This window comes from Dicentrarchus labrax, unplaced genomic scaffold (assembly GCF_905237075.1).
Source record: "Dicentrarchus labrax unplaced genomic scaffold, dlabrax2021, whole genome shotgun sequence".
NCBI lineage: Eukaryota > Metazoa > Chordata > Actinopteri > Moronidae > Dicentrarchus > Dicentrarchus labrax.
In genome coordinates, this window is record NW_026136714.1 from 29,644,564 (window position 1) to 29,656,599 (window position 12,036).

General features: G+C 39.3%; 1 protein-coding gene across 2 annotated transcripts in view; it reads right to left on the reverse strand.

Moving 5' to 3' along the window:
* Positions 1–10,293, reverse strand: part of arid3c (AT rich interactive domain 3C (BRIGHT-like)) — a 97,469-nt gene extending 87,176 nt beyond the window's left edge. Inside the window, exons 1-2 of one of the 2 annotated variants that reach the window (XM_051422319.1) lie at positions 9,911–10,293; positions 8,949–9,578 (exon numbers count right to left, since the gene is read on the reverse strand). In XM_051422319.1, the coding sequence (XP_051278279.1) occupies positions 8,949–9,578; positions 9,911–9,949 (669 nt within the window). In that variant the 5' untranslated portion in view covers positions 9,950–10,293. The remainder of the gene's footprint in view (positions 1–8,948; positions 9,579–9,910) is intronic. The other variant, XM_051422318.1, reaches the window with a different exon arrangement.
* Positions 10,294–12,036: the final 1,743 nt, after the last annotated feature.

A 12,036-nucleotide genomic window follows, 5' to 3' on the forward strand; every position in this document is an offset into this window, starting at 1 on the left:
GCAGACTGCGTTTACATGGATGATTAGTGCATAAATGCAGTCAAAGTGGATGGAAACCGTATCTTTTCTTCTTCTTCTTTTCGTCTTTTACGTGATGATGAAACCATATCATTATCATCACTATCTTGTTGCTGCTGTTTATATTCCCCCAGACGCAAATTTTAGAAAAACACTACAGAATATGTATATTAATAATTGTGAAAACATGAATAACACTGATTATCTGGTTATCATGGCACCTGTAAGTGGGTGGGGTATATGAGGCAGCAAGTGAACATAACATTTTGGGCAAGCGTAAGGATTTGAGCGACTTTGACAAGGGTCAAATTGTAATGGCTAGCTCTTGTGGTGTTTCTGGTCTGCAGTGGTCAATACCTATCAAAAGTGGTCCAAGGAAGGAGACAAATTGAGAGTTGACTTGAGGTCTTCTTGACTGATGATTTGAATCATCAACTTTTAGGGGGCTGCCGTAGTTTTGATGATGTATATTAAGCATATGGCCATACTAGGTTTGTAGCTAACAAAATGATCATTATTAAATTCATGAAGGGTTCAAAAAGCAAGTGCAGTGTAGTAGATACTCATTTAACTTACAATCTGGATAGTAAACTAGATTTCTAGATTCAACAAAGAGTTATATCAAACTGCCATATCTGAATGTGGAAGCTACTTCACAGGAAATGTAAGGAAATAATTACTATTGTTAAGCCCTATTATTGTGGTAACACTGACAAGACAGAAGTGAACACCTCAATGGACATACAAGAATGAACTGGGCAGCAACAACAGATCATCCTTAGTGTACCACAGAGACCTTGAAACACAAGCCCAGACTTTTATGGCAGCAATCTGCTAGCTTGGCGTTTGACTATCAGGATTACTTAGCTCAAAGAAGTTACCACGTGGCACATGCAAATCTCCAGACATTGACTTTACAGCTTTTGATTACATATATTGGGTGAGAAAAATTCTGAATGGACATTATAGTGAATGCAAATAAGGCTGAAGGTCATGTATATTGAAGAATCAATTAATTACTATATAACTATAATTGATAAATTTTCTGACAATTACTATCATCCAAATTATGTTATTATGCAGTGCAAGCTGATTAGTGAAATCAATGCATTACCATACAACACATAGCTCTGCCCATAGGAACTTTTTCAGCGACACAGGAACTTTGGGCGTTTTGGGACCACATTAACCTTGACCAAACAAACAGAGGTCCAAATTTAGTTCCTGGACCATAGATACTGGCCCCAATAAAATCCCTGCTCTAGGGGCAGGACTTTTCGTACTGTTTTTGTTGTATCTTTGATAGTTCTTCAGAAAACAGTTGAAACACAAACATAATTGAGTGGTTTTTAGTTCCCTGTTAGTTTCTTGAAATCTATTGTCTTAAGGGCATACTATGCAGTTTTCCAGTTTTGTCAAACAGCTACCCCTAGAGTACTTGTATTTAACGTTAACTGTCGTAAATAACACTCACCAGAGCAGTCTCTATATACGGCTCTGTGTCTCTGCACCCACAGCCTGATCCCCTCCCCCCTGTATACCGGTACATGTTCAGTAGGATGGAAGCATCGGACATCGAACAGGCAAAGATAGACTCCGAAGATGTCTACTGACCAGGTAACGTCTGAGTGAATGCCTGCTAGTGTCGTCCATTGAGGCTGCTTCTTATGTCGCTGATGTATGTGTAAAGCAATTTGTGATTCTCGCGAGAGTTTGTTTACCATCAAAATGACTTTGAAGCTGCTATGTTAAGGTAAACATCTTGCATAGTGTGCCTTTAAGGACATAAAATCCTGGATGAGCTGCAATTTTCTGATGTTAAACTCTTGTACTTGGCCCCAAAAACCTTAGAGACTCACTGTCTAAAGATATAGCTACTCTAGATGGCATTACCTTGGCCTTTAGCACCACTGTCAGGAATCTTGGAGTTATCTTTGATCAGGACATGTCATTTAATTCCCACATAAAGCAAACCTTCAGGACTGCCTTCTTTCATTTACGTAATATTACAAAAATTGTACACTCTGTCTGTCTCTGTCTCTCTCTCTCTCTCTCTCTCTCTCTCACTCTCACTCACCCCAACTTGTCAAGGCAGACGACCACCCACCTAGAGCCGAAGCATCTGTCCTAGGTTTCTGCCTCTTAACAGACAGTTTTTCCTTGCCCCCGTCGCCAAGTGCTTGCTCATGGTGGTACTGTTGGGTCTTTGTAAATGTTATAAGGAGTTCGGTCTAGACCTGCTCCATTTGAAAAGTGTCCTGAGATAACTTCTGTTATGAATTGGCGCTACACAAATAAAATTGAATTGAATTGAATTGAATTGAATTATTGTCCTGGGACTATTTGGTCAGGGATATTAACATTATTGACAACAACAAAATGCAAAAATGTTCATTGTGGGAAAACCTCAACCAGGCAGTTAATATGTTTATTCAGACTTTCATAGCGTACAAATAATGAATGGAATCCAATAACTGTGTGACGAAACACAATTAAAAAATCTTAAACCTGAAACTTGGAAAATGGTCAGCATTAATATACATGATTTTTGGATAACTCATACTAAATATATCACAGCATTTCCCCAGCAATATTAATTGTATTTGATTGTTTAAATTAAAATACAATGTTGACAGATGAAGAAAATGGTTTTAGTTTTTATCATATGACAGTTGAAATCATCATTGTATTTGACAGCCTCACTTTTTTCACAATTTTATAAATCACTAATTTCATGACTCTCAGTTTCACTTCACAAGCTCTTCATCACATTTATTTTTTCCCTTGAATATTTTGACACCGTTCCTTCATAGAGAGTCTTCTCCATTCCCAATAATTCAACCCGTAAGGGCCTCTCAGTGCCCGTGACTAACAATGTGAATCACTGCACTGTACAAATATCTAAAAACTGATATACAAATGCAGTCAGTTAAAGATAACATATTGCCATGGCAATTCTGAGGGGGCCCCCAACAATGGAAAACTTGAAAAAGCAAGTCAGAGACGTGGCAGTGAGGCAATGTTTGCCCAGCAGTCAGATCTCGTAAACAGAGAGGCGGGCTTTTGCAAACAGCTGCAGAAATTCCAGACTGCTGCGATTAAAAAGTAACACCCACCCACAGTGAGGGTGGGAGGGTGTTTGAACAAGCTAACCATTCTTCTGTTTTAATGAAAAGAGAAAAGCCATTTGCGGTACTCGATTCATTTATCTCATGCCAACTAGGCTGACACAATCACACACAATTCAGATCCTTCTTTCCCTCTTCTTCTGTTTTCCCTTTACAGCCCTCTTACTCATCTTACTCTCCAGTCCATGTGGCAGCCCACCATATAACTGTAATGGCATACAGTGAAAGAATCCAGGAATGTCATTAAAGCATTTCCAGTGACGGAGCACATTTTAAAGTGAGCTACAGCTGTTAGATGAATATGTGGAGCCAAAGATCCTGGCAGGAGGCTGGGGCCCTTGCACTCTGCCTGAAAAAATAAAAATCTAGCTCCAAGCCATATGGGTAATTTTAAGTAATAGGTTTTATGGGAACATCATGGGATTCGACTGAGTTTCCAGATCCCTGACAAGATTATACAAAAGTTAAGGTGTAAAAGCATGTGTCTCTTTCAAAGCAGGTCTCCCTGGCTGGATTTATGGTCACATTAAAGTGGGTGGGGGTGGGGGGTGAGGGGAGGGGCTCGATTGGAAGGCTGATTGTTTTTCAAGACAAGCCCTAAAACAAATGGCTGAAAAACACTGAATAAAGATCAACGAACCATACCAGTGGTTTTAGCCCTCTTACTACATTTCACTGTGTACTATACAATACAGTTAGTTAACAGTGTATAATATGAAACTTCAGTAGCAAAATCTTGAAACTTGCTTAATGCAGACTTGAATGACTGGAAAATAACATCTGCTTGGAACTACCTTGTATTAATCACCCAGGCTCTCAGATGCTGTCAGATAAAGATGAATGGCAAAAACTGTCCATGAATGAGTTCTGTTCGATCACTGTGTGAATATGTGTGAAAGCGCCTTAAGTGGTAGGAAGACTAGAAAGACGCTATACAAAAGTACCATTTACCATAACTGTTATTTCTTCACATTCTGTTGTTATTTTTTGGTAAATGGACCTGTACTTGTATAGCGCCTTTCTAGTCTTCCGACCACTCAAAGCACTTTTACACTACGTGCCACATTCACCCTTTCACACACATTCACTCAGTGATGGCAAAGTCCATCGAACAGAAACTAACATTCATACACACTCACACACCATTAATTTATTACTAATGTCAAGGTGTCCGCAGCCAGCTGATGCCAGTAACAGTAGTGTATTAACTGCCCATTTTGTTGTTTTGTATTTTGTGTTGATCTCATCTCTTTCATCTTCGTTTTTGCTTGTTAATGTTGCAAGAAATTGTAAAGGCTTTGACTGTAGCTGCATTGCTATGGTTATTCATTTTAGTCCTCGTCCTCCTCCTCCACTTTTCTATAGTTGTTGGAAAAACAAACTGGAAGAGGTACAATCCTCAAAAACGAGTGGCTCCCAAACACAAAGCCACACACTGACATGTTCATTACATGGCATTAGTCACTCATTATTATTCATGTCATTTCTAATGCTCCAGAATCACCTTTGCTGTATGTCTCTGAAAATCTGAGCAAGCAATAATGTCTTATGTGCAGACTTCAATAATGTCGAGGCAGACAACCACCCACCTAGAGCCGAAGGGTCTGTCCTAGGTTTCTTAAAAGGCAGTTTTTCCTTGCCCCCGTCGCCAAGTGCTTGCTCATGGTGGTACTGTTGGGTCTCTGTAAATAATGTTATAAGGAGTCCGGTCTAGACCTGCTCTATTTGAAAAGTGTCCTGAGATAACTTCTGTTATGAATTGGCGCTATTCAAATAAAATTGAATTGAATTGAATTGCATTGAATATCTTAATAGCAAGTAATTTAGTCTCGTATTTATATTTCAGTACAAAGAAAGAGATCGCCCAAATAGTATAGTCTCAAATACCAAGCTTCACCAAGCATGACACAGCCAAACATACTGACAATGAACTATCAGTTGACTTTGACTTAAAAGACAAACCAGGCTTATATATCCTAGGATTGTCTATCACACGGGCGGCTGTGGCTCAGAGGCAGAGCAGGTCGTGCCACATGTCGAAGTATCCTTGAGCAAGATACTGAACCCCGAATTGCTAGTGTGTATGAATGTTAGTTTCTGTTCGATGGACTTTGCCATCACTGAGTGAATGTGTGTGAAAGGGTGAATGTGGCACGTAGTGTAAAAGCGCTTTGAGTGGTCGGAAGACTAGAAAGGCGCTATACAAGTACAGGTCCATTTACCATTACCATTTACACAAACGTCTCACATTGCAGTGCAATTTTATTCTCACTGGAACAAGCTGTCTCAATTTTAAATACATATTTAAAAAAAAAAAAAACCAATTTTTGCAATTTTCACTTTTTTCCACAATTTCATCACAAAAAAAATACACAAGAATATTGCAATATGCATCCAGTTTTTAAAAAAGCTGCCATAAAATCAATCACTCTAGACCACAACAATCACCCCAAAAAGGCCAGCAAAATCCTGGAGGGATGGTTCAGTGTTTTGTCCTGTATGTGTTTCGTCCACCGTATGAGCTGGATCAAGATGCTGACTAAAACATTTTCGAACATTGCCTGGAAAAGTCTTTCTAATTTACTTAACATTATTTAACATTCTTTCATATTTCAGTGGATCAATCAAGTGGCAACTTCTGTGGCTGGCAAAACAAGCCAAAGAGAAAGTACAGAAACAGCAGTTCCTCTAACAGTAATTTTCCTGTTCATGACGACTGTATGTGGGTTAAGTTTTATATAATCCACTCATTTAAATTAAATATATTAACTACATTCAAGTCTTTAAGTTATGCATTACTGAGAGAATGGCCCTTTTGAGTGAAAGGTGGCTGTCATCCCAGGCGGCTGTTTTCAGTAGCCACTTTTGGATTAGCCAGGAGCCAGCCGAATTAGGACTGCCAGGATGGCAGCAGCCAGAAAATGTTTTTAAGCATAACATTGTTTTTGATATTTTCAAGTATTTTTCCTTCCTTGCAGACAGTGTTTTCTGTTGCAGTCCACTTTCAAAACAATTTGCAGGGACTTGAAACCACAGTGAGTAGCTCACCACAGTAGTGATAAACTGATTAACTGGTCAGCCAATTTATCAGGATGATTATCTGGCTAATAAACAAAAAATGTCTTTAGACACATCTGCAGGCAGTCTTGTCAGTGTGGCTGCTGTGGAATGATGTTAGCGCTCCACTTTGTGAGTTTTGGGAAGGTGGTGAAAAAGTTTGTTTCGAGCCCTCTAGTATAACTCTCATATATCCTGCTGTAAACATATGCATGCATTTCCTATAGACTAGAATAGAATTACTTATGAGTTTTCTTTGTTTTGATATCGGCATTATAAATGGTCCATCTGCAGCCCTGCTCTGTAATTATCGGCATTGGCATCAGCCATTGAAAAACGGTCAACCACTACACCACAGTGAACATCATCAGTTATGTGATAAAGTAGTCCAGTTTACTATCATGTCTGTTTGTGCAAAGGCTCACATATGCATGCCAACATCGTATTAATAATAATAGTGTGTGTGTGTGTGTGTGTGTGTGTGTGTGTGTGTGTGTGTGCGTGTGTGCATGTGTGTGGCCTATCAGAGAGGAAGCATCGGCAAGTCAAGTGTGTAACAGCACGCAATTCTGTTTCTATTTCATAATAGTTTGGCACTGAGCCCACTCCCAGCTACACAAACACACCCACATACACACACCCACACCCACACACACACACACACACACTTTCAGGCAGGGAGATCCCAGTATTTTTGGCTATGAGCCAGGCTGGAATACCACCAGGTCCAGTTTCCTGCATTTACTGAGCTGCTGCCAAAACTACACGCAACAGATCCTCTCTCTCTCTTTCTTTCTCTCTCTGTCTCTCTGCCTCAGGTCTTTTTGTTGTCTACACTCAGCACCTTTTTTCTTTCACAGCCAGGAATTTTTTTTTCTGTTTTACAATCTCATCCCTTTAGATTCTGCTGTATCTTTTCTTCCGCTGGGTCAATAAAAGCTAAAATAAGTTTTACTAGCTGCCTGTCTTTGCACTAAATGTTTGGGTCAGGCTTATTTTTCAAATTCCATTTAAGAATGAAAAATGCAATACAAGTGTTATTGAAATTCAATTTTTAGTTAATACATACAGTTTATATATATTTGTGTTTTGCCAGCATTGACTCCAGTGTTGTTCTTTAGGTCTACAGAAGGGATTTAGATGCTACTGTAGACATTGGCTGGTCCCCCTACTTTCAGATCAGATTAAAACATCTTCACCTCAGTAGGACTTTTTTTATATTTAGCCCACATCTTGTTCCTATTTCCAAAGATGCATTTACTGCTTTCAAATGTGGTTTTGTTTTGCAGCTTTGAGCATGCTTAGTATGCTGGCTCCACTCTGTCTGCCCAGCAGCATTATGCATCCTTTTATTGTCCCATGACCATTACACTGAATGATTACATACAAATGACCCCCACAATAACTGCACATCCTGAGGAATCTTTGAAGTGTATAGCCTGATTTGCAGTGAGCATTCATGACCACAGCAAACATGGTGTAATGAAAATAAAATAATTCAGCAAAAAGTAAAGGCTTTATGATGACAATAACACCCGTATAGATTTTAAATCCATCTGCTGAAGCTTTTGCGTTGTTCATAAGGATTCATAAAGCAACCCCTCAAATGACTATGAAGCAGATACACATAACATAACAATAATGACAAGAAAAATGTAAAATACACTGAATCAAACAACAGAATTGTAAGGCGAGCATTCTCTCCAGAGGCTAATCTCACCATCCTCCACACTCCTCTCTGAATTGAAGCTATTGGTTTCAGCTCCTATTTAAATTGCATTTCCATGCATTGAGTAGCTTTAATGTGCAACGCTAATGCAGTCACTAATGTACACATCACATTTAGGGAAGTCTGTAAATGATCCATCATAAATAAAAGATGACATGGAGCATCCACAATGAATCAGAGAGTATAGATCTGCCCATCGCAGGCTGGAAATATACAAACTGTATATCAATCAAATAATTAACCACCAAAAAAACAATGGAGCTGTTTAGTGTTCAATACAATGAAATATTTACATATCAATGACATTTAATGACATTACCAATAAAGGAACCTTAATAAAGGGTTCATGATGGCTTTATTCATGGTTAACAAACATGTATCACTATATATGCACGGATATTGCAATATAAAATTACCATGTTCCATGATAGGAAAAAACATAAAACTCTTTAAATAATCCTGCCTATCATCATGTATCTGTCAAAAATATTTTTTAAATGGCAACTTAAAAGTTATGCTTATTAATTAACTGATCTATAAAACATGAGTAAATTACTTATTATCCATTAATAAAGCTAGTTACATCGTATATCCCTTTATAAATGATGCCATGTTAAAGCCTCATTCTAACTTGTCTAGTAGAAACTGATTTTTTACTTTTTACAGCAGCAACTTCATTAAATCCCCTCTGGCACAAAAGACAAAAGACTAACCTTTGTGAACAGGATCTTCATAAACGTGTTTTTTCCTTCAGAATGTGCAAATCATCGATATCAAGTGATGTTATCAAGCATGTATTATGATCGTAGATGGCACAAAAGGAAAATGTTTTCAATGACATTAAAGAAGATATTTAGTTTTGTAGGACTACTAATAGCTAACTGAACTACTGTTAAGTTAAATTAAGTCTTTAAAGTTAATTATATTCAGGGATGAAAATAGCTTGATTGTATTATGGAGCCCAGAAAGTTGCTTTGCAGAGTTGGGAATTGTTCAGTAAGTCAGTGTTGTCTTACCTGTTTGAACTGCTCCTCGTAGGTCCACTCATGGTGCTGGGACTGGGGATGCGACGATGGAGACTGTGTGCGGCAGGCCGGGTCGAAGGCCGCCGGGACTCTGGCCATGAGATGCATCGGGGCGCTCTGCGGAAGCATGCAGGCACCCTGGAATGAAGACTGTCGGTGTTGGTAGTGGCTCAATCTGATATCGTCTTCGTCCTCTTCTTCATTCATCTCATGCTCATGCATAACATCTCCCTCCTCGCCCCGCTCCTTATCGTTGCTGCCCGGTCCGTCCTCGTCGGCTCTCCGGACCTCCGTGTGTGGGAGCGTCACTCCAGAGGACGAGTTGGAAACTCCGGCGGCCAGTGCGCCTCGCATCGCTGCCTGGTAGTGGCGGAAAGCAAGAGCTTGTTGGTGTATCTGGGACTCCACCATGGAGCGGAGGTCTTTTTCTGTCTCCGCCTGCCGGAGCTTCTCCTCCAGGGCTAGCCGCGCTGCCTGTTGCCGCTGCAGGTTCTCCATGACCGCCTCGAGCTTCATGCCGCCGCTGCCGGGTTGGTGGGACTGGGCGCCGGGGAACGGGCTGTGCGAAGAGGCGGAGGGAGCCTGGAGCGGAAGGCTGCTGGCAGACGAGAGAGAGCCTTGCTGCGAGGGTACGAGAGGATGGTCGTGGCAATGATTATCACCGGCACTTTATAAGATTAAAACACAAGCTCTACCAATTACACTCATAACACACACTAAGACAGTTTTGGTCTCTGACTTTTAGAGTCAACCCATAAAGACGATAACTTGTTAAACATTTCACATTAAGCTCCTGTAAGCGAACATGAAAAACGTGCACCAAGTTGCTAAAATACTGTTGCACTATTCAAATAGGCCTACTGAGTTTATAAATGCACCTTAAAAGTAAGATAAACTGTAAATTAGTTAGCCTACGTTTAATAATCCAAAATAAATAAAGCCCGGACGCTTACCAAAGCAGATTTAGTTGCTATACTTGTGTTATCAACCATGCTTCTCTCCGTCAGATGCGCCGAAATATCAACCGGATCAAAAGTCTTCTTTCAGTCCTGGCAACGTTCCGCATTCAGATATGTAGGTGTCGGTAGCTGCTGAATAAATAGTCCTTGAAATGTGTTTGGTGTTGAACAGTGGGACCCCGAGCTGCTCTTGGCAACAAGTGGCAACTATAGTGAGAATGACCTCTGGAGGCAGAGATCAGCCCCCCTGCCCTTGCAAACAACGTGTCAATACTGACAAATACAGTATGAAGGCCAACAGGGAGACACTCAACCGTCTGCCTACAGTAGACTCTACAAGCTGCTCATACAATGCAATTAAGTTGATGAGACTTCACTCCGAGTTAGGTTATATTGCTTATTATTAAAAAATGAATGTTCTTCAATAATTACATAATTTTTCTTTGCATTGTTTGAATGTAGTTGCCATAAACCATTTTTTTATTTACTTATTTGCCTCTGTAAAGCTACACCATAATTAGATAATAGGCAGGATTATTGATAGAGTTGTATCTATTTTCCCATCATGGTATATAAACAACCTTTTTGTTTATTTTTATTTATATGAGATTTTTATATTCGTATATCATTTTTTATTTCATTGCTTTTCTGTTTCTGTGTATTCTTATGAAGTTTAAACTGAACTGTTGATATACAAGAGTGCTCAGGGTGCAGACTGATTCCTTTGATTTACTGTATTACCATCTCTTTTTCCTTATTGGTGGAGAAGCACTCTATCATTAACAAACCCTGTGACAGCCATTATCTGACTTCCTACAAATCAAGGTACTTTATCACATTAATTGTAAAAATCATATAAAAATCGAATATTGCCATGAAGCAGTGAATTGATTATATTGATACACCCAGAGATATTAACAGGAGAGATATAAAAAGCTATATAAAACTTTATAGAAAAAAAGTTGTATTGTCATATAGGTAATCCCTACTGGGGCCTTTCACAGGTGTGTTTTCCACTTGTATGTTCGTTAGGACTATCTTAACCACAGAGGGCACAGAAACGTGACCCATTGCATCTCATGTATGCTTACACAAGGAGAGAAAAAGGACACCTGTCCTCCACTGATAGTTACCCAGCCACTGTTGCTGGCAGCTCTTTAACACAGAGGTGTCACCTACTACAACCACCTTTACTGCTGACATGTCCATCCTAAACCATCTAATACAGTGGCTGTCCAGCTGCTCTGCTTCTTAAAATGAGAGGCAGGTATTGTCACAATAAAAACTAAAATAGATTTAGAAAAAAAAGGTGTATGGCCATTCTAAATTTTTCTCACACAATAGATATTTAAGCTTCATTAAATGTTGGCGGCATGTGGCCTTTTTAAAATTTTTAATTCAACCTAGTTAGGAATTTCCCTCCTTCTCCCCCTCTCTTTTTCTTTCCCTTTCCATCTTTTTCAAACTGTCAGTCATGTTGTCCCCGTAGTAAATCAGAATCAGAATCAGGTTTATTGCCAAGTAAGTTTACACATATGAGGAATTTGCCTTGGTGCATTGGTGCATAGGAATCACAATCGAGCTAAAAAAATATAAATAAAGATAAAAAGATAGAATATGTACAAAATAGCTGGATAATTAAATAAATGCATAGCCTAAAGAGCTATACAGAAATTAAAATAAAAATTGACTGAGAAGTCTGCAAGTTAGCAGTGTGACATATAATGCTAAAAGTAAAAGTGGAACAAGTGGAGCTGCTTTGCATCAAATTAGGAGTTTTTCAAAGTTTTCCTGCAGTTGGGGACTTGTTCGACTGTGCAAACACAACCTCCCTCTTTAGTTCGTCCAACCATCTTCTTGAAAAGGTTGGAGTTGTGATCTTTGCACATATCAGAAAAGTGCTCATATCCAAGTCTTGAATAAGGTTTTAAAGAAAGCGTTTTTCTCCTGTATACATCTATGTGAATTTAAAGAATGCTCCTACAACCCAAATAATATCGGCATATCCTATATCTTTATCATTACAGACATAGACCCTTTCTCAGTTTGGAAGGCATATTGTCCCGTCAACTTTTGCAGGTGCATACTAGTACCTTATGGATCAGCTATGACCCTTTGAG